General features: G+C 42.1%; 1 protein-coding gene across 1 annotated transcript in view; it reads left to right on the forward strand.

Annotated features, from left to right (window-relative positions):
• Positions 1-23,824, forward strand: part of PLCE1 (phospholipase C epsilon 1) — a gene marked incomplete at both ends in the record, with an annotated part of 297,487 nt that overhangs the window by 95,638 nt on the left and 178,025 nt on the right. The window contains 1 exon segment of the mRNA XM_080695071.1: positions 10,806-11,094. Within this exon segment, the coding sequence (XP_080551197.1) occupies positions 10,806-11,094 (289 nt within the window).

A 23,824-nucleotide genomic window follows, 5' to 3' on the forward strand; every position in this document is an offset into this window, starting at 1 on the left:
AAAAAATTACAGATAAGCCAGGCATGGTGGCGCATAACTGTAATCCCAGGACTTGGAAGACTGCAACAAGGAGGATAGAAGATTCACAGCTAGCCTCAGCAACTTAGCAAGGCCTTTAGCAACTTAGTGAGACCCTGTTTCCAAATAAAAACTAAAATATGGCTGGAGTTGTGGTTTAAAGGTAGAATGCCCTAGGTTCAATCCCCAATATAAATAAATAAATAAATAAACCGTACAGCTATATTCTATATTTAAATCATTTACTATAACTACCCTGTGATAATCTCCACTAAAGAAACACCAGTTAATTTCCCACTGCTACTAGATGGTGGTATCAAGAGTCTGGCTTGATCAGTGCGATGTGGAAAGACGACGCTCTTTCCATCCCACCCTAAGACCTCCCACTCTGCTGTTCATCCCATATTTCCTGTTGGAGGAACATGTTCTAGGAGGTCAGCCTCAGCCTTAGCCATCTTCAGCCAGACAAGAGGCTAAAAATACTGAAGGGAACAAGACGGCATGACACTAGCATAAAAAATCAACACATAGACCAAATGAAACAGGAGTAAAAACCCGAGAAGTAATTTCATGTGACACTAGGTACATATGACACTAGAATCCCAGTGTCAATCTCAATACCCTGTATAGGAAAAGGAGGGATTGAGGAGAGGGCTGCGTACACATATGTGACCAGTGCTATGATTTACACTGTGATGTGATGCACCAAAAAAGTTTTTTAAAAATCAATCCATGTGTCAGCCGGGCGTGGTGGCGCACGCTTGTAATCCCCGCGCTTGGGAGGCAGAGACAGGAGGATCGCGCAGGTTCGAAGCCAGGCGCATGCGCTGGCTTAAGAGACCCTGTTTCCAAATAAAAATACAAAATAGGTGTCTGGGAGTGGAGCCCGGAGGTAGAAGGGCTTCCAGGAACCCCAGTACCACCAAAAAAAAAAAAAAAATCAATCCATGTGTCTACAGACAACTGATGCTGGGAAAACTATATATATATATGGTACTGGGGTTCCTGGAAACCCTTCTACCTCCGGGCTACACTCCCAGACCTATTTTTATATTTTTATTTGGAAACAGGGTCTCCTAAGCCAGCTGAGGTTGGCTTCGAACCTGCGCGATCCTCCTGTATCCGCCTCCCAAGCGCGGGGATTACAAGCGTGCGCCACCACGCCTGTCGCTCATCATATTTTTTAAAATCAACTCAAAGTGGATCAAAGACTCAAATAGAAGACATGAAACTACTAGAAGAAACAAATTAGTCAAAACACCTAGTATAGGCAATATTTTGGATAAAACCCCAAAAGCAAAAATAAGTAGATGAGATTATAAAATCTTCTGCAGAGCAAAGGAAATAATCAACAGAGTGACAAGACAAGCTGAAGGATGGGAGAAAATATACACAAATCATTCATATGACAAGGGACTAATATCCAGACTATGTAAGGAACTCAAAAGCTCAATTGCAAAACAACAACAACAAATAATTCAATTGTAAAGTGGGCAAGTGATCTGACATTTCTCAAAAGAAAACAAACACATAAATGGCCAATAAGTATGTGAAAAAAATGCTTAGTACCGCTAGGAATTGGGGAAATGCAAATCAAAACCACAATGAGATACCACTTCATCTTTGTTAAAATGACTATCATCAAAAAAGCAAAAAAAAAAAAAAAAAAAAACCACCATTGGGAAAGTAAACTAGAATAGCCCTTATGGAAAACAGTATGGAGGCTCCTCAAAAGACTGAAAGTAGAACTTCCAGATGACCCAGCATAGCAGAAATACTTGCCCTCATACTCATAGCAATTCACAGCAGCCAAAATATGGAATTAATCAAAGTGTTCATTGACAGTTGAATGGATAAAGAAAATGTGGTGTATATATACACATTGGAATGTTATTTGGCCATAAAAAATAATACAATCCTGTCATTCACAGCAAAATGTGATGGAACTGAAAGCATCACACGAAGTGAAATAAGTCAGGTAGAAAAAAACAAAATCCATGTGTTTGCTCTCATATGTGGAAGCTAAAAACGTTGGTGCAGAAGTGAAAAAAACATGGAATAGTGATTACTGGAGTCCAGGATGGGTAAAGGGAAGAGGGCTAAAGGAAGACTGGATGACAGGTACCAAAATTCAGTTAGAGAAGAATAAGTTCCCATTACTATGGCACAGTAGAGTGGATAATTCACAATAACCTATTATATATTTTATGATGAAGTAGGAGAGAGGAGCTCAAAGGCTGCAAACAGAAATGATAAGGAGATACAATGCTAGTTGTCTTTATTTGATCATTACATAGTGTGTGTGTGTGTGTGTGTGTGTGTGTGTGTGTGTGTGTGTGTGTTGAAATTTCATACTGCCCCCCAGGAATATGTATCATTATATATTAATTAAAAATAATAAAGCCGGGCGTGGTGGCGCACGCTTGTAATCCCCGCGCTTGGGAGGCGGAGACAGGAGGATCGCGCAGGTTCGAAGCCAGCCGCACTGGCGTAAGAGACCCTGTTTCAAAAATATAAAATAGGTCTGGGAGTGTAGCCCGGAGGAAGAAGGGCTTCCAGGAACCCCAGTACCACCAATAAATAAATAAATAAATAAATAAATAAATAAATAAATAAATAAATAAATAAAATAATAATAAAGCAAATATCACAATAAAAGAATGTCTAGGAGAAATGTGCTGGTCCAGAAGCAATGGCCCAGGCAGAAGGAGCATGAGCCCCAGGTAGTGCTATAAAGCTAGAGGCCACCCTGGTCCTTTCCATCTGGGCAGAGGGAGGGAGCAGAGGGAGAGGGACAAGGTGACTGGATTCAGGCAACAAAGGGATGGGCACACAAAGCAAACAGCCCGGTCCTGCAGGTTCGCCTCCTCCCCTTACCTGTTGTAGACTCAAAGCAGCCTGGATGGGCAGGACATCTGGAATTTTCTATCCCTTACAGCTTCTCATGTGTACAGCTTAGTAAGAACACTTCCCCAGAGCCTGTGAGCCAGAGATCACAGAATACAGGATTTGTGATTTTTGTTTGTGTCTTGCAGGGGCTTTGTTCCCATGTGATTCATTAGTTGACCCACTGCTCCTTAGAGCGGCAGGGAGCCTGGTAGTTCAAGCCATTAAGTCCCTTCTGCAGACCTAATTCATAGCCGGACATCACAAGCCTAACAACATAATCCATTTGTCCTGATTTGATTTTTTCTTTTCAAGAGGTTTTTTTGGCAGCCAGGTTTTCTCATTACGACATGATTCATCCGTGTGGTGACTCCCATTAGAATTAGTATCTCAGACGTGATTCATCTTTGCAGATGTTAAGCTGGAAGCATCCCTTACAACCTTTTTTTTTTTTTTTTTTTTGGTGGTGGTGGTACTGGGTTTCCTGGAAACCCTTCTACCTCCGGGCTACACTCTCAGCCCTATTTTTATATTTTTATTTGGAAACAGGGCCTCTTAAGCCAGCGTGGCTGGCTTTGAACCAGCACGACGATCCTCCTGTCTCCACCTCCCAAGTGTGGGGATTACAAGCATGTGCCCCACGCCCAGCCCTTTACAGCCCTTTTATGTTCATGACCACGGGAAGTTTCTGCATGTGATGTCCCTTCATTCAGGTCTCATTTGTTAGTTTTTGCCTCCTGGTAGGTTCTAAGCTAGGAGCTTGGAGGAAGACAGAGATGAACAGGCCTTCAACTCTGCTCTCTATAGCTCCCATTCTAGAAGGGAGATGCCATGCACACAGTGCCTATGGGATGGATCATCTGAGAACAGCGATGAAGGTAGTATGCTGTCCTTAAAGTCCAAGGTAGTGACTCTCAAACTTTAGCAGGAGTTGGTATCATATAAAGAGTTGGTAAAAAAAAAAAAAAATACACATTGCTGGGTTCCAGCCCTAGAGTTTTAGATTCAGTAGATCTGGGACAAGGCCCCAGGACATGTATTTCTAACAAGTTCCGAGGTGCTGCTGCTATTGCTGGCGTGGGGCCCTCACCTTCAGGATCATCTACAACTCCACTCATTTCTACATTGTGTATGTCCTTCATTGGCTACAGTGTGTGAGCAGTGTGCCCTGTGCTGGGGACAAAGGGCTGAATAAGATCCAGCCCCTGCCCCTTGTGGGCACTCACAGCCTGGAAGAGGAGCACTGAGTGGTTTCCATGTTTCACGGGAAGTGCAACTGTAGAGTTTGGCACAGGTGCAGTTGGAGGAAAGAACATGATTGTTACTTGCTGGAGCCCAGAGAGGTTATGTGGAGGAGACAAGATCTTAATGAAAGGGTAAAATGTAGGTTGGAAGAAATCGTGCAGACGGTACGTGTGAAATCCCCAAATCTCAGTGGTCCTGGGGCCATCTTCTCACAGTCTTTCTTAGATGTTTCCCGCAGTAATAAAGGCTCAGCTTGCTTCCTGTAAAAACCAGTGGTACAGTTCTGGTTAGCTGTCCTGGTCCCGGCAAAGAACTTATTTTTGGCTCTTTGGAGTTTGGTCAGTGTTTGGTCAGTGTCTCGTGCATGGTCTGAACACTCTCAGGAGAATGGAATTCTCCACACAGGCTCTGGAATGGAATGTGGAGTCAAACGCAGAGGAAACTCAGCCTGCTGCCAGAATCCCGCTCCCCGGCCCCGCCATTAGGTCTCCAAGCTGCCAGAGTGGCCACCCTCTCCAGGAGCCTTACTGTTCTTGTTGACTCTTAGGAAATTTGGTGATTTCCTATATCATTGCCTTTTGTTTATGCACAGATACCCATTCGGAATTAAATGTCCCACATCTTCAGCCTTCTAGAACATCGCTTCTGGTTTCCAGAAGATGGTGAGGTAGAGGATACCAGCAGAGGAGGGTTCCAAGCCAGAGTGTGGACGTCTTACACTTTACTCAGGAAGGGAGAACCCTGCTTGGTTCCTACCTAGGAACCCACAGAGTTAACACAGAGTTGAAATAAATGTGACGATTTCTTTTTGTAGCACAGGACATTTTAAAACCCACATCATGAGGAGGATTAGGGTGCTGCTAGAAGTAAATATATAGTCGCTCGTGAGAGTGACAGCCAGTACTGAAGAATACTGGTAAGAGAGAGAGAGAGAGGGACACAGGAGAAGCTAACTGTGTTAGAGAATAATGACGTTCAAAATAGTCATCAAAATTAATGTTAATTCATATCCTTCTCTCCCACTTAAGAAGGCAAGGAAGTGTCGATGACAGAGCCATGGAGATAATGTTGGCCAGCCCTTCTGTCAAAGATGAGAACACTGGGATGGGGCTGGGTAAGGGGAAAGCATCTGCAGCACAGACATTATCAGACAGTGGGGCCCTCTAGAGGAGTCTCTTGTTCTCAAGCATCCATCAGTCTCTGCAACTGCAACTCAATATTTGTTGAGTTGAATTGATTCAGAGTCAGTCCATGAATCTGAATTCTGATCTCTCTTAAGCATCATGATACTTCATGAAAAATAAGGATGGAGAATAGATCAGATTAGTACTCTTGAACTCTAAGCCAATTAGTAGGTGACAGTGGAATAATCAGCTATTGTGGTATGACGAATCCCAGGGATTCATGCCGTAAACACTAGAGGATCCTAGCCAAGTTTTGTTGGAGACATAAAATAGAGAGACGTGCTCAATCAAGAACTGTTTCTCGAGAAGCTATAATGCCAACCACTGTTTTACAGCAATGAGAAAAAAGAAAAATTCTCACCATCCTCATCTTCTAGTGGGAGGATATAGACCCCAAAAAGTAGACAAAGAGAGATGGGGAATGGCTAATACAATTAGTACTCTCTTTAAAGTACTTCCTTTGCATTTATAACAGATGCCCTAGCAGTTCTTTTTGATAATTAGTAGCACTGGCTTAGAGCTGGAGAGTCCTGATGCTAAGGCCGGAGTATGTGCACAGAAGTTCTGTATTTTTTATTTATCTATTTATTTATTTACGGTATTAGGGATTGAACCCAGGGGCATTATACCTCCAAGCTACACTCCCAGCTCTGTTTTAATTTTTATTTGGAAATGAGGTCTTTCAAAGTTGCTGAGAACTTCACTAAGCTGCTGAGGCTGGCCTCAAACTTGTGATCCTTCTGTCTCAGCCTCCCAAATATTGGGATTACAGGCATGTACTACCATGCCAGAATTTCCTCATTTTTGAGTCTTGATCATCATAGGACCTCTTCATAGAACTGTTTATAGGTTAAAATGGAATTATGTCTCAATTCTCAGTGTCTAGTTCATTTTAAACACCCCATAAATGGTACAATTATTGCAAATATTATTTATGGACCCAATGGACCCCTAAGTCACAAGGCTTCTTCCTCTTGAAAGATTTCAGAAGATATGCTGCCAGATCTCAAAACATGATAATTTTCCATAATTCTGATCCCAGAAAGACAGCTTTAGAAGCAGCACAAGTATAAAACTGATTCCCTTGACAGTGTCCTCATGTTGTCAAGTTAAGAAAAAACCCTTTCTGACTGAGCAGAAGAGGGAACTTTCTTCCTGGGTGCTGTAAATGTGTGAGTCTGGCTGCTTCATGACTTTCAGGGCACAAAGTTTTTGACTTTGTCTCCATCTGAAATCTGAATTATCTCCACCTGAAGTATGTTTTATTTTGTTTTGGGTCCTTGTCCCAGTGCTAGTTTCTGACAGGTGACCCTCTTCTTTTTTCTTCCTTGAGTCATAAGAAGTCGGACACATTGCTCCAATGTTTCTGCAGTGTTGTCTTAGCATTGCTTGCTTTACAATAAGTAGCATCATATAGAGGTCATTTTGTTCAAACCACCCAGATCATGTCATCCACGGTACCTGCCATAATGGGAGGAATGAAGTTCCAAGGGGAGGATTTATTCACGGTTAAACCCAGAGCCATGAGGAAACGCTGCGGATTGTAACATTGATCCTGTCATAGAAATCTTAAACCTCTAAAACTTGACAGTGACAAAATGTAAAATGATTGATGCCTTTCCTTTTTTTATGCCCAACAACAGTGTCAGCAACTCCTAGAGTCTATCCAAAGTATCTTTTGACTATGTAGTCTAATTTTATTTTTAGTGCTAGGGATCTAGTCTGTGTAGAATGCATGCGAGAAAAATTCTCTACCACTGAGCTACACCCTCCGTCCCTAGTCTGCAATTTTTTATTAATTTTTGTGGTTTACTTGTGACTGTCCATCTTCTGCACTACAATGAAGCCATTCTGGCTCACTACTGGATCCCTAGTAACTGGGCTTGGTGCAATATATGTACTCAGTAAATATAGTTGAATTGTTGAATAAATGAACGGACCACAGCTGTTTAACAAGCTATGTTAAACAGCCATGTTGCACCTTGTTTATTTTATCTCAAAAATTATATTGGCCCAAATAGGGCAGCAGTCTGTTTTCTTTTCAGCACCATCTATTACCGCATTACTCAAGTGAGAAAGTTTATTCATTATTTTTCACTTTGTAACTTAAAACCATAAGTCTCCATGCAAAGGAAACATATCTGGTCATGTATTAGTCATTACTTGACTATTTTCAGATATAATTTAGGATGACCATGAAAGGAGTAATCATGAATAAAAAAAAATAGCAATAGCAGCAAAAACCAGTTAAACCCCCTTCTGAATAACAATGTGATCTAGAATCCTGTGCTGAACTGTGGATCTTGAATCCCATGTTGAGCTGTCGATTGACTGTGCACAATTTGATGGATGAAGCTGAAGTACACAGTTGGAGAAACATGGATATTAACCTTGGTTTGGCCTTGTTTTTGGTATCCTTATTGTTCTTATTGTTGTGGTACTGGGAATCGAGCTGCATCCCCAAGCCCTTGGCTTAGCCTCTTAGTCACTGTGTTAAACCACAGCTCTAATTGTCTTTAATATCCTATTATGCAATATAAATCCCCAACAGGGAGAATACTTACTGTTTTTCAGGCTTCTGTGATCAGGCAATCCATAGGTCATGCAATTCCTTATAGACCTCATGTTTTGAGGGAAACACCTAGGAGAAGCCCAGCTGGGGGCCGGGTTGGCCACTGGGGATCCATGGAGGCTCCCTGTAGAAAGCACAATGTGTGAAGTAGTGAGTGAAGCCACAGTGGGCCAGGGCAGCGGGCAGGTGAGGGATGTAGGCCACCCATTAGCAACCAGGAACTGTACTTGTGTGAATGTCTTTAAGCAAGACTGCTTTAGCATCATTCCTCTGCTAAAAACAAACAAGTAAAAAGCCTCAGGGTTGCTCACCTCTGATGGGTTCAAGCCCCTTGTCTTAACGGTCCAGACTCTCCATTGTCGGGCCGTCTGGCCTTTCTCGCTGACTAGTCACGTCCCCCACTCACTCCACTCTAACCGCCCTGCTCTCCTTAGGACACACACTGCATGTTCTGCCTCTTCACTCTTGCTTCCATCCTGAGTTACCTCGCTCTTCTACTTGTGTCAGAGCCACATCTGCTTTCCAAGGCCCAGGTCAGACCCTGCTTTTCTGTTGAAGCTCTTAGCCATTATCTTCCTCCCTGAACTTCTGGAGAATTTACTAGTGTGCTGGGGACTGCCTGAATGATTCGGAGCCGAGAGAAGAAAAACATGTCATAAAGTTAGGATGATATGGCCCAGCAACACATAAGAGCAGGTATATTGAGGCTGGCATTGGTACTCTCACTTATGTACATAATTCTCCCCCTCTGCCACTCCTTCCCCTAGAACAATTCCCTCACTCCATTGACATTTCTCCTCTGTTACCTGAAGTCCCTCCAGTATCCCACTTCCTAGCTTCTACATATGACCCTTCACTTTTATGACTGGGTTATCTCCATCATACTGGATTTCATAGCATCTGCTCTGTAGTTAAACAACCACCTGTCATTCCTCGAGGCTGGAGCAGGGCTTCCTCTCCTGTGGACATAACCAATTATAATTGGCACCATTTATCTAGACACTAGGCCAAGTACATTACATGCATTCTCAGTGAATCCCACGACATCCCGAAGAGGGGATGTTCTTATCTCCATTTTACAGAGAAGGAAACTGTCTCAAAACATTTAGTTACTTGTTCATGTTCATGGCCAGCTCCCAGCTCGTCAATGCAGAACCAGGTGTACAACCCCACATAATGACCCAGAATACTAGGCTGTGTCTGACCTACCATCTCCATGGTCATACTAGCCATGAAAAATTTAATGACAGATGATTAATACTAAGAATTCACACTCCACCTTCAAGTGGCAAGGATATACCAGCAGATGGAGAAAGGCAGAGAGATACCTAGCTATGTTCGGAGCAGTGTGACTGTCCTGGAGATTCTGGGTGCATTGTAGGGTCTCACAAAGACCCAGAATAACTCAACAGGGATCCTCTTGAGGACTCTGATTAGGGAGAAATTTAGTATGCAGTACCATGGTGACACTTGAATGGCTTGGAGGACATGTGGTGGTCTCCTGATCTTTCCTGGACATCAATTAATATCACCAAAGAAGGCAACCTCCATTGCCACCCTGCCATAAGCTTTCTGCTGTTCTTGTTTCCTCTAAAAGAATGAGATTCTCCGAGCAGAAGCTAATTTACCCAACATAATAATGACTTGTTGGCTTAATGAATGAATGGCAAATCAACCAAGGCAAGGCACTCGAGGCAGAATGATGATGAGAGTGCAGTGTGGAAAACCTTAATTCACCAGCAGAGTGCTAGGACCTCACCCCGTGTTACATTTCTTCCCTGCTGTTTGTACACTATTGAGAAGACTCTGGCTTTCCAGAAAGCTTGCCAAAAGCCCAAACCTTCCTGAAATAATGTAAAACCTCCCAATATCCAGGCCTCATCATCTCAATCAGATTGTAAAATCCTTCAACACACACAGCACATACCACCCTTCATACTTGCCCTTGCATAGGGTAGTTGGTGTGTGTTGAACGACAGCATTAGCATGGACTGGAGAGAACCGGGCATGATGGAGCACACTTGTAATCCCAGCATTTGGGAGGCTGAGACAGGAGGATCACGGTTCGAGGACAGCCTCAGCTTCTTAGTGAAGTCCTTTGCAACTCAGTGAGACCTGGTTTCAAAATAAAGAATAAAAAATAGGGCTGGGGATATAACCCAGAGGTAGAGTGCACCTGGGTTCCATCCTCAGTACTGAAAAAAAAAAAAAAAGACACAATAAGGAACCTGTCCTGATGGTCCAGTCTCCTTGAGATCATTCCTGGTGAATTCGAGTGCTAAAGGGAGATGAAATCAGAATATTGATGGAGACAGTACAGAAAGAGTGGACAGGAGCTATCAGTTTTAGACGTAGGCGGTAAGGGAGGAAGAAGAGAAAAAATTCAAAGACTTGGATCTCCACGTAGACTGGAGGGCTACACTTAAAACAGACAAATTCTCTTTCCCTATAACCCTCTCTCTCATCCTCACTTTGGTTTAAGCATGAAGCAAAGATTCCCCATAAACAAAAGGCTGAAGCATTTCATGGAGGCAGACAGACATGGGACGGTCACTCAGGACAAGAGGGAAAGATCTGCCCTCATCTCTCTGCAGAAGGGCTTTGCTCTCCTGTGGAGGAGAAATTTGAGCTGAATGTATTTTTGGTTGGTACAACTTTAAGTGCTCTGTTTGATAGCAGAGTTGTTTGAATGGCCTATTTCATAACTACACATAGCTTTTCCAAATAAACGACGTCTGTAGAATGTTCAGGTTAATGCATGAGTCCTGTGCTCAAGAGTGTTTGCGCTGAGAGCGACTGAGCCTTCTTTCTTCATAAGTCATCTTGGCATCTTGTCAACAAGTTAATTTGCTTTTCTAAGAAACTAGATTAATACTTCCTGTGCTTTGTGCTATTCACAGATCTACAATGCGGTGAGAAGAGGAGAAGAAACAGAAGATACAGTTGGATCTCTTCTCCATTTCTTCACAAAGCTCCCAGCCTCTGAGACAGGCCATGGAAGGATTAGCGTTGGTCTGTGCTTAAGGCCATGTGCCCGAGACACTGCAAGTGAGTACCGTGCCACCTTGCAAAGGACTTCCCTATCTCAGTACATCACCGGGTCTCTCCTAGAGGCAACCACATCTCTAGGAGCAAGAAGTGGCCTTCTCAGTGCTTTTGGAGGATCCGCTGGGCGAATGATGCTGAAAGGTACGTCCGAAATTTCACTTTTCACTCTTGACCTTTGCCTTCCGAGAAGAGTGTATCTATGCAACTCGTGATGGAAAACTGGGTTCACGTACCACCAACTCTAAGTAAAAGTAGCTGCTTTGAGAGAATATAAAAAGGTCATCACTTATAATCATTCCAAATTGTAAGCATTCATATTTTGAGGTTAACGTGCTATTTTTAGTTTTTTTGTTTTGTTTGTTTTTGATCTTTGTTAATATTCAGGCAAGTGGTTTCTCCTAGTGGTAGTCCATGACAGATGTCAATTACCATGACAAGATACTAGTAAACAAACATGGTCATGTGGTCACATTGAAAGCCAGCAGCGGTTGGGCACAGAGCAAAGTGTAGATCTCCTCATACACAGAAGCAATAGGTTCCTACTGACCAGAAAAGACAAGGACCGTCTTCCAGTGGCGCCCATCTTAAAGGACACCGCAGGTAGGCAGAGTGCTGAAACTGAAAGCCAATGGAAAATGGGGTCTCTTGGCATCTGAAATTCTTCGCTACTTCCCACGGGTAGCAGACAGGCAGGTCAGAAATGGCAGTGTGCCAAAGAACCTCAGAGACTTGTCCTCTGCACAGCTGTCACAGGCTACTTGGCAGTCTTCCCTGGCAGGAAGCTACCAGCCAGACAGGGACCATAGAGAGCCATGTTCCACTGCCCAGGGAGTGCCAAGAGCTCCATCTGACATCTGGCCATTTCTCTCAATAAGAGCAGCTATTATCCCCACAGTGAGCCCTGAGACCCAGGGCTTCCAGGCCGGAGACCTTCCCCTTGATCCTCAGCCTCCCCTGTGTGGAACTGGTATTACTTCAATGCATGTGACTATATGCTGGGACCCCATCCTGCAAGTTTACCAACCTGTGTTTATTAGATACCCAGTCTGTGCCCAGCAAAGTGCAGATGTCATGGAAGAGATTACTGAAATATTAAGTCAATTTACGTGCCTTCAAGGCACTCACAGGAAGCCAGGTTTGCAGGTAACCAAAGAATAATAGGAAAGGGCAGTGGAGTGAGTCCTCAAATAAACTAAAGCCAATACAAGCTACTTTCTTTTCCCTGAATTTTCTCCAGGCTCCCCAACCAGGGCAGACATGATCTTGATCTTCCACCAACATAACAGGGAGAGAAAAAGGCCAGTCAGTGCATCTGTTGTCCCGATAATAATGTGATGTGTATTGCTATTTGCACTTCCCTGTTCAGAGTAAAACCTTATAGGTTAACATTCCCAGCTTGGAATCTCACTGGACCAACAGCTACTGTGTGATCTTTCAGTTGGCATCTTAAGTAAGAAGGGCTTTTTGTTTTGTTTGTTTGCTTTACTTTCTGTTTTGCAGCTCTTTAGTGGTTCCTGATAAGCTTACAAGTAACTCCTTCTGGATAATGTAATTAACTGGTTGCCTTCTGCTCCGGGCTTATTTCTGGAGCTTTGGGCTTTCTCTCTTGGATGCCATTTTCAACTTGAGAGCCATTTCCCATGAGGTTTTCAAAGTCTTGATGTGCCTTATCCATATGTTTCTTCAACATGCAGTGGGACAAAAATTCGTCAAAACACCAGATGGGTTTCTCATCACACACACACAAAAATTCTAAGTATGTGAGGTAACACACGTATTAATTAGCTGACTTGAGCTGTTCCATGGTATATACTTATTTCAAAACATCACATTGTACACAATAAATACATAATTTTGGTCGACTTCTTAAGATTAAATTTAAAACTTAGACAGTACTTTAAGGTGGCAGAGTGTTCACAGAAACCCTAAGATCAGCATATTGACCCGTATTCTCCCCGCGTCCTCCACCAGGGGATCTGGAGATGGTGGTACTCTCTGTGATTTTGTTGGCTACTTCTTTTATTGTTCAGTGTCTGTCCTTCGGCATAAATTTGGTCTACTTTTAACTTTGAAATGCTAATGAAGTCAATGTGGAGTCTCTAATACATCTCCAGTTCATAAATGAGTCATGTTCTAGAAGTTCCTTTCTCAGGAACTTTGTTGAACTTACAATGCTTTCCTGGAGAAGCAGTATTAAAGATGACTTGGTTCCCAGACTCTGTTCCTCACCAGCCTCTTTAACCCATTAACACAGACAAAATCCATATACTTCTCATAGAACAAAGAGAAAATCACTATTATGGAGATACTGAGAATCAGCCTTCAAGAAGAAAGCAATACTTAGCCAGGCATGGTGGTGCACATTCCAGTACTTGGGAGGCTGAGACAGGAGGATGACGGTTAGAGGACAGCCTCACCTACTTAGTGAGACCCTCTGCAACTTAGTGAGGCCTTATTTCAAAGGAAAGAATAAAAAATAGAGCTGAGGATGTAGCTTGAAGGTAGAATACCCCTGGGTTCCATCCCCAGTACCACAAAAACAAACAAAAAGCAATACTAGTGAGTTAAAATACATGTCTTATTGAGGGGAAATAATTTAATTAAGGAGAGTAAATACCTAATTTACAATTTCTATGGAGACTTTGAAAGAAATTTTAGCCATTTTTTTATATTTTAGAAGTTGGCAGCTATAGTTTATTTTTATTGTTCGTTACATTTCAAACTCATACCTGTATGAAAGATTCAGAAGATTATTCCAATAACTTGTTTTTTCTTTTAAAAAAAAAAAAATGGGCTGAGCCGAGCATGGTGGTGCACGCTTGTAATCCCTGCGCTTGGGAGGCAGAGACAGGAGGATCGCGCAGGTTGTAAGCCAGCCTCGCTGGTTTAAGAGACCCTGTTTCCAAATTAAAATATTTTTTAAAAAGTAGGTGTCTGGAAGAGTGGCCCGGAGGTAGAAGGGTTTCTAGGAACCCCAGTACCACCAAAAAGAAAAAAAAATGGGCTGAGCATAGTGGTGCATGCCTGTAATCCCAGTACTTATAAGGCTGAGCCAGGAGGATCACAGGTTTGAAACTAGCCTCGGCTGCTTAGTGAGGCACTCTGAAACTTAGTGAAACCCTGTTTCAAAATAAAAAATAAGGCTGGGGGTATAGCTCAGAGGTAGAAGGTCCTTAGGTTCAACCCCTAGTACCACACACAAAAAAAAAAAAAAAAGAAGAAGGAGGAGGAGGAGGAGGAGGAGGAGGAGGAGGAAAGAAAGAGAAAGAAAGAAAGAAAGAAAGAAAGAAAGAAAGAAAGAAAGAAAGAAAGAAAGAAAGAAAAGAAAAGAAGAAAAGGGATGCTGTTGGGCAAGGTTGTACACACGTGTAGTTCCAGGACTTGGGAGACTGAGACAGAATGATCGCAGGTTTGTGACTAGCCTTGACAACTTAGTGAGGCCTTCTACAACTTAGTGAGACCTTTTTTCAAAATAAAAAATAAGCCGGGCGTGGTGGCTCATGCTGGTAATCCCAGCGCTTGGGAGGCTGAGACAGGAAGATTGCACAGGTTTGAAGCCAGCCTCAGCTACTGAGTGAGGCTCTCTGCAACTTAATGAGACCCTGATTCAAAATGAAGTATAAAATTCACATAAATAAATAATAAATAAATAAATAAATAAACAGGGTTGCGGGTGTAGCTCAGAGGCAGAATGCCACTAGGTTCGATCCTCAGTACCACACACAAAAAAAATAAGATGTATGCTTATAAATGGAATGAAATAAAGAAGGGAGACGGCACAAGATTAAAAAAAAAAAAATGTTCCCAGAGAGAAGGAGAAAGGAAGAGGGGTCAAAAAAATGACCTTTTCCATGGAAAAAAAAATCATGTTTGAAGTCCATTAAATGAAATCGAAATAGGTAAGACAGAGAAGGAAGGGGAAAATAAACCAAATGCTTATGATTCCATTTCTGTGAGGCACTTAGTTAAAACTGTAGAGATAAAAATAGAATGGTGTTAGGAGGAGTTGGAGTAAAGGGGGAGTCTTTACTGTTTAATAGTCAGAGTTTCAATTTTGCAAGAAGAAAGAGTTCTGGAGATGGGTTGGTGGCACAACACCTAGAAAGTCTTTAACACCAACGAGCTATGGGCCTAGAAATATTAAGATGGCAAATAGATCATGTGTATTTTACCACAATAAAAAAGAACTGAAAGGTAGAAAGATGAGTAACATGCCCCATAGTTTCTTTTGTCCCGGGTCTATCATGAGCTTAGAAAGAACCTGGGAACTTGTCTGTAAGAAGTGATTATGATCACAATGGAGACCACGGCAAACTACGGTAGGTGAAATTGGGGAAGAGAACATTTAATCAGTTGATCATGTTCTCCAAGCCAGGGGCTGGTAGCTCAAGTCCTGGCTGTCCAGAGCTCTGCAGCTTCACAGCCTTGCCGCAGTCCACGGGAAGGCGCAGAAAGAGCCAGCAATCAGAACACAGGCCTATCTGGTTTTTCTGTCTTCATGGCCACTGAGGATGGTCTGTCTATTAAGTTACATATTTTCCAAATTGAGAGACCTCTTTTTTATATGACACATTGATCAGTCAGGCGTGCCCTTGATTGCAAGGGTATGCTGTCTCAAAATAGAAAAATGAGATTTCATTCCCTCAGGTCAGGGACTCCCATAGTTTATTATAGATAAGCTCTTTTTCTTTCCCGACCCTGTTCTCTTCTCCCTCTCTCATTCATCTTGTTAGAATCTCAGAACTAACACCGGACAGCAGTGACAGTCAAAAGAAACTTTGGGCCAGTCGTAGTGGTACACTCCTGAAATCCTAGTACTTAGGAGGCTGAGACAGGAGGATCACAGGTTCACAGCCAGCCTCAACAACTTAGTGAAGCCTATACAACTTAGTGAGACTTCTTCTAAATAAAAAATGAAATAGGAGCCAGGAGTGGTGGCGCACGCATTTGGGAGGCTGAGACCTGAGGATCGCGGTTCGGGGACAGCCTCAGCTACTTAGTGAGACCCTGTTTCAAAATAAAGAATAAAAAATAGGGTAGGGGGTGTAGCTCGGAGGTTGAATGGCCCTGGGTTCCATCTCCAGACCCGCAATAAAATAAAATAAAATAAAATAAAATAAAATAGGGCTGGAGTGTAGCAAGCTCAGGGGTAAAATGCTTCTGGGTTAAAGCCCCAGTACCAAAACATAAAAAGCAAAACATTGACTCAAATCATCAAAAAGCAGCAAGATAAGGTTAAAAAAAAAAGGAGAGAAAAAACTGCGATAATTTCTAGTAATGTAATACACTGAAATAGCAAAATCAAAAGAATAAAATATCGCCGGGCATGGTGGCGCACGCTTGTAATCCCCGCGCTTGGGAGGCAGAAACAGGAGGATCGCGCAGGTTCGAAGCCAGCCCCTCACGCTGGCTTAGGAGACCCTGTTTCCAAATAAAAATGTAAAAATAGGTCTGGGAGTGTAGCCCGGAGGTACAAGGGCTTCCAGGAACCCCAGTACCACCAAAAAAAAAAAAAAAGAATAAAATATGGTTAAAGGATTTTTCAAACAGTGCAGCTAAGTGTTCTCAAAAGTGCATGTGGTACCAGCCAACAGTATGAATTTAGTGCATTAAATACAATTTTTCTTCTCGTATTGTTGCAGAGTAAAGTATACAAACTGAGGGATTAATATTACATGTAACCAGGACAAAGCTCAGTTACCCATACTTAAATTATGGAGTGGAAAATAAAACTCCACCATTTATTTTTAACAAGTTTGAGTGTATATAAGTATGTGTAGAAAATAAGTAGATTAAAGCTATTGGTCTACATAGGCTGTAAATAGAAGGCTAATGTGAAAATAAACTTGCCTTACACATTTAATGTTCTTATTTTTTAAAAATAGGAAATATTTTGTTTCCAATAGAAAAGTCTGATAAATGTTCAAATTATTTTTCTCTCACTACAATAAGCCTATCTTATATGTTTCTTTTTCTAAAGTTAATAGCCTAAATATAAAACTAAGAAATCATAGTAGACATACACATACACACATTGAAATGCATGGCTATACCTCATAAATAATTTAGTTTATAACGGCCATCTTAGTTGACTTCCTCATAATCAAAACAATTCCCCTTTACATACCTACCAGGCAGGGAAGGTATGTGCATAGTTTCGATTCCATGATTTAAAATTTACTCAAAGAATACCTTGACTTAACAGTTTTGTCATGTTGTCATTTGTCTGTGTGCATAAAAGTATGCTTTTATGTAATAGTAGGTGTGATTTGTGCCAGTTATTCAATCAACTAAGAAATATTCATTAGCTGCCTGTTGTGGCCTAGCGTCGTGTCACCTATGGGAAAAATACAAAAGATCACAGTTGAAACCTTCAACTCATAAAATAGTGTTTCTAATGTGTGTGTGTGTGGGGGGGGGGTATTCAAGTCTACCGAAATAACACTTACCACCCAAAGAGAATCCGCAACATGCTGGTCTATTAGGTTGAAAATGGTGTCAGTAGGTCCTGGAGTCTGGAAGCTTGGTGGGCACAGAACAAACACCCTCTCTGCTTTGGCCCCATCAGTGTTCTGGAGTCATCCAGGAGTGTGACTCCACACACAGATATAACCTCAGAGCATGACCAGGCATGTGACTCTGTGACCAGATGTGACCAAGACGTGGCATTCCATATCAAGATGTGAATGATCTATTTAGTTGTATTTCATTCTTTCATTTGCCCTAATTTTGCCCCAGAAACTCATTTATGGAAGGAAAACATTCTGTCCTATGTGTCAGTAAAAATGTTGATGCAGAATGAAGGGAAGTAATCAGATGATGAAAGGCCGGTTAAGTCTAAATCAGGGAATTTAGAAAGACAATTGGTAAAGGCAGAAATGCCAGACAGACACTCAGGGTTTCACCTGAGACTCTCAGCAACCTGGTGAGACACTTTCAAAAATAAATAAATAAAATATTATAAATAAGGACTTCCGGGAAGATGGCGACCGAGAAAAGCGGGGCTTAAGAGTCCCGCTAACAACGAATCTCCATTACCACAAAAAGAGCGCCTTTCATAGCCAGAAAACACCATCACCAGAAAAACAAAAAAAACCACCAGGCTCCAGAGAGAAAGCGGACTGAGAACAGAGCTCAGGGCCACAGAAGAGACACACAAGCCCGAGGACGCGGCAGCAGCGCCATACTGCCGGCGGCAGCGGCGAACTCAACGGACGGCTACAGCAAGCCAGGTGAGCCGCTGCGGAACAGCCAGGCGGGATCTTTCGGCGCAGACAGCATTTAAAGCTCCCAGTGGCTGAGCTCAGCACATGCTGCAGGGATTCAGAGTGGAAATCAAAACCAGAGAAGAAAAAATACGCCAGCCTCATGGCCGAGGGCGTGGCAGAGGCGCCATATTGCCACCGGCGGCGGCAGCAGCAGTGAATTCACCGAGTCCAGTACAGCTACATCTGCGTACTCAAGAACAGTGAGTCAAATTGCGGGCCACAGAGGAGAAATCACAGTATTGGGCCTCCTGGGACTTGACCCAGTGAGGGAATGGTGGTGGCAGAGATATCACACCATAGGAGAACGTGCAACCTGGCACCCCCCATAGTTTAAAGCAGCCTCTATCGACTCCCTGGGTCGGAGACTCTGTGATACAACCCAGTAAAGGAGTAGTGGGGTCTGAGATAATACAGACTCGAGATCCAGAGCACCTTAAGTGAAGCCATAGTGACCCAAGGGAAGAACCCAGAGAAGGCACAAACCTCCGAAATCATGGGAAAGAGGAATAACACTGGGGCAATGAATGCCCACAACCCCACAACATCAGAACCTGATAAAACAGAAAATCAGAGATTTCTAGAAGATCAATCAGGAAAATAACTGTAGAAATAATAGAGGTGCTTCGAAAAGAACTCAGAGAGAGCCAAAAAGAGATAAAGGATGCAATTAATGAAGTAAAGGCCTCAATTCAAAGCACAAACAACCGATTAGACCACATGGAGAACAGAATCTCGCTCTTAGAAGATGAGCAATCCAAAAATGAATGCATAGTTTCTAATCTAGAAAAAAATATCCAACAGCAGGAATCTGACATTGAAGAAATATGGGCCCATCTTAAGAGAGCTAACCTAAGAATAATTGGAATAGAGGAGGGAAAAGAAAGTGATACCAAAGGGATCAACAATCTCTTCAAGGAAGTAATAGCAGAAAATTTTCCAAATATAGAGCAAGAGGTTGATACACAGATCCAGGAAACTTATAGAACTCCCTTTAGACAGGATCGGAGAAGAGGATCCCCACGCCACATAATTGTCAAAATGACCAATGTGGAAGCCAAGCAGAGAATCTTAAAGGCAACAAAAACAAAGGGCCAACTGACATTCAGAGGCAAACCAATTAGAATCACTCCAGACTTCCCAAACCAAGTCATGAGAGCCAGAAGGGCTTGGAGTAACATATTCCAAACTCTGAAAGAAAACAACTTCCAGCCAAAAATTTCCTATCCAGCAAAACTTTCTATCAAATTAGATGGAGAAATAAGAAGCTTCCATGACAAACAGAAACTGAAGGAATTTATGTCTTCAAAACCAGCGCTAGAGAAAATACTCAAAGAGATTAACTACAAAGAAGAAATAGGTAACACTCACCAGAACCAGAGAAACAAGAGTTTCCATCCAACAGACAACTAAGATTGGTTATCTGTGGAGATTCATTATTTATGTTAGTCTTTTACCTATCTCTAAGTTGTATTGTTTGCCTTTATTGTTGTTAATTTTTAGGATTTCTAGTTGGAATATTAATATACCTTCAGATATAGCATTTGGAAATATTTTATCCAATTCTATTAGTAACTTTTAACTCTGTTTACATTGTCTTTGGATATACAATATTTTCTTTTTAATTTTTTAGGGAGTTTGTATATTCTTCTGTTGCCTGTGCCATTGAAATCATATCCAAGAAATCACTGCCAATTTCAATGTTGTGAGGTTTTATGACCCAGATTTTCTCCTAAAAGTTTATAGTCTTAAGATTTATATTTAGGTCTTTTATCTATTTTGAGTTAATACTTGTATATGGGATTAGGTAAAGGTCTAATTTTATTCTTTTCCATGTAATTATTATTTTTCAACAATATTTAGTTAAAAGATTATTATTTCCACCACCAAATGTTCGTGGAAACCTTGTCAAAAATAACTTGACAATATAGGGAAGAATTTAGCTCTAGGCTTGTATTTAACTCCAATGGTCTATATATCTGCCTTTAGAACAGTACTACACTGTTTCAATTATTGTAGCTTTATATGGTTTGAAATCAGAAAATATATATCTGCTAGCTTTGTTCTTTTTCAAGATCGTTTTGGGTATCTAGAATTCATATTCCATATTAGGATAGATTTTTTTCTGAAAAATAAATATATAAATATATGATAGTTTCACCTAAAAAAACAGAAAAAAATATGATCTAGTAAGAAAGAAAGCAAAAAGAAATATTGAAATGCTATCTTTAAATCATCAAATGCTTGGTATCAGACAAATGAAACTGTTATGTGAGATTATCATTTTTAATTTTGGATAAATTGCTATAATACTAGATGTCAACCACTAAGCCAAGCATGGGAAGGAGGGATGGGGAGAGAATGGGGTGGGGATCGGGTGGGGGCTGACTGGGCGATGTGTGCATGTATGTCTACAAAAGTTTGTATCCCACTATGATGTATGAATACAGTGCACCAATAAAATAAAATTAAGAAAAATATTATAAATAAAATAAAATAGGACTGGGGGTGAAACTGAAAGGTAGAATACCCTGGGTTCAATCTCCAATACTACAAAAAATAATCAAGTCCTAGTTACATAGTCCATAAAATCATTTATAGTATAGTTTCTTGAGATGCTATAGCCAAGTCTAATCTGACTATGATTAGATTCCAAGACTTCCCCCAAAACCTGCTGAATCTTAAAGGGGAAAAATAATCCTATGAGATGAATTTTCAGTGATGCTCATTAAATGTTTCAGAAAAACAAACTGGAGTAATAAATTATGCTTCTCCTGAAAGAGGCAGGTTTAATTAGAGAAGGAAAAGAGCATATGGATTACCCTGGGAAAGTCAAGAAATAAATCTGAACTAGAGGATAAAAAAGAGAGGCTTTAGAATAGTCTTTATGCTGAAAACATTACCAGGAGAAAACCAAAACTAAAAAATATAACTTGCAATGATTGGAAGAATGGGCTAAATTCCTCATCTTCCATCAGAGTGATCAAATGTATTCTTCTTAAAAGGAAATATGTAAAATAATAGGGAAGTAAGCCAGGTGTGGTGGCACACACTTGTAATCCTTGCGCTTAGGAGGCTGAGACAGGAGGATCGCACAGGTTTGAAGCCAGCCTCAGCTACTTAGTGATGCTTTCGGCAACTCAGTGAGACCCTGTTTCCAAATAAAATATAAAAAAGGTCTGGGAGTATAGCCCGGAGGTAGAAATCCTCTGGGTTCCACCCCCAGTACCACCAAAAATAAATAAATAAATAAATAAATAAATAAATAAAATAATAGGGAAGTAAGCAGTTTTTAGAGGAAGGAGATCACTGCCAATGAACAGATACTCCCATGTCAATATATTTCATTAATGATTTTTTTTTGTGGTACTGGGGATGGAACCCTTCTACCTCCGGGCTACACTCCCAGACCTATTTTATATATTTTTTATTTGGAAACGGTCTCTTAAACCAGCGAGACTGGCTTTGAACCTGCGCAATCCTCCTGTCTCCGCCTCCCAAGCGCAGGGATTACAGGCGTGTGCCACCACGCCCGGCTTCATTAATGATTTTTAAAAGAAGCATTTGAAGCCAGTATGACCATCCAGGTGGACTCAAGCCCCTCATTTCTAATACTCTTGTTAGCAGCCATAGGGAAGGCGATTTGGGCCTCACACTCTAATGAAAAGAAGACAGTAGAGGGAAGACCCCAGGCTGTGTCGAAGCAAGGTGGGGTGGGGGTTCAAAATGAGTAAGACCAGCCTCATTTTCAGCTCTCTTCATCCTGTTGGGAATGTCAGTCTCTGAGTTGCTTCATGGTTAAAAGAAATTGGACATGAGCCTCTTTCCTCTCGCTTAGGTTAGAGTCTGGCTTTCAACACTTTCAACTTGAACGAGTGACTTTACTTCTCTGAGCTTCCATTTCTGCATATGGAGACTGAGACCAAGAGCAACAATTTCCTTGAGTTGTTCTGAGGATTAAGTATAATAACATGTATTAAGAATTTGGCGTAGATATGGGGTTTGTTGCTCAGTGGTGGAGTGCTTGTCTACCTGCAAGGCCCTGGGTTCCATCCCCAGTACTAGAAAAAAAGGAGTAGGAAGAAAAAGGAGGAAAGGAAAAAGAAAAGAGGAGGAGGGGAACTTAGCATAGAATCTTGTAGTGTTGATGGTCATGTGGGGATGATGGTGGTGGTAGCAATGCTGCCACCCTTTATTACAGATCCTTGAAATGACAGCCCTCCACTTTTCTGAATTCAGAGGTTCTGCTGTTAACTCAGTCAGAGGTACACACAAGAAGGAAAAGTGTCTTCCAGGTTCTCCTGGCTGTGGGCCCAGAACACTACCAAATTATGGGGTACCTGAGAGGAGGTATCGAGTGGCTAAAGGCTGCTTCTTTGGCTAGATTGTTCTCACTTCCCACCCCTTCAGCCTTTTAGTCATGAATTCCTTCATTTAACCCATGTTTGTTGAACTTCTACTCTATTCCAAGGATATATCCGTAAGCAAGATGCTCTTTCAAGGAATGTCTCGCTAATGGAGGAGATGAACAAAGAAACATGCAATTTAAAAAATGTTATAGTAAAAGTAATGCACATTAACAAACATATCAAAGTCAATCACTAAGCCAGACGTGAGAAGGAGGGAGGGGGAGGCAATGGGGCGGGAACTGGTAAGGGCTAATTTGGTTGATGTCTGCATGTATGCCTCCACCATCTTGTATTCCATTAAGATGTATGACTACAATGCACCAATAAATTTTTTTAATATATATATATTTTTATTGGTTCATTGTAGTCATATATCACAATGGAATACAAGACTTGTGAGGATATACAAGCACACATCATCCAATTAGCCTTTATCCAATCCCCATCCCATTCCCTCCCCCACCCTCAATCCCATGCTTGATTGGTGATTAACTTTGATACATTTGTTTACGTACATCATGAGTTTTAAAGATTCCATCCTCCCCTATTCCATCCCCTCTGATTGGTCAACTTAATTGCTCCTCTATAGGGCCCTTTCTTCAACTATATCTCCTCCTATTACCTATTTCTTCCTAGTTTTTGTATATTATGGAATGCATCTGTTTTTTTTTTATTTTCTGTGATATTTCTCTGTGTATGCCTCATTGCAAGTTCCGATCCCACTTTTGACGGCCCCGGCACTGGCCTGGCCACCTGGCAGACTCTGATGCCAGCCTTGCTGGCTCCAGCACCGGCCTTGCCTCAGGGCAGGCCCTGATCCCAGTCTCGCTGGCCCCGGCACCAGCCTTAACCCTCAGCAGGCTCTGATCCCGGCCTCACTGGCCCCAGCACCGTCCTTGCCTCACGGCAGTCTCCAATCCCAGTCTCTCTGGCCCTGACATGGGCCTAACCCCTTGGCAGGTTCCAATCCCAGCCTTGGAGGCCCCAGCACCGGCCTTGCCTCATGGCAGGCTCCGATCCCAGCCTCACTGGCCCCTGCACTGGCCTCACCCCTCGGCAGGCCCCAATCCCGGCCTCAGAAGCCCCAGCACCGGCCTTGCCTCACAGCAGGCTCAGATCCCAACCTCGCTGGCCCTGACATGGGCCTAACCCTTCAGCAGTTTCCAATCCCGGTCTTGGAGGCCCCAGCACCGGCCT

Source organism: Muscardinus avellanarius (genome assembly GCF_963383645.1).
Source record: "Muscardinus avellanarius genome assembly, chromosome: 4".
Classification (NCBI taxonomy): Eukaryota; Metazoa; Chordata; class Mammalia; order Rodentia; family Gliridae; genus Muscardinus; species Muscardinus avellanarius.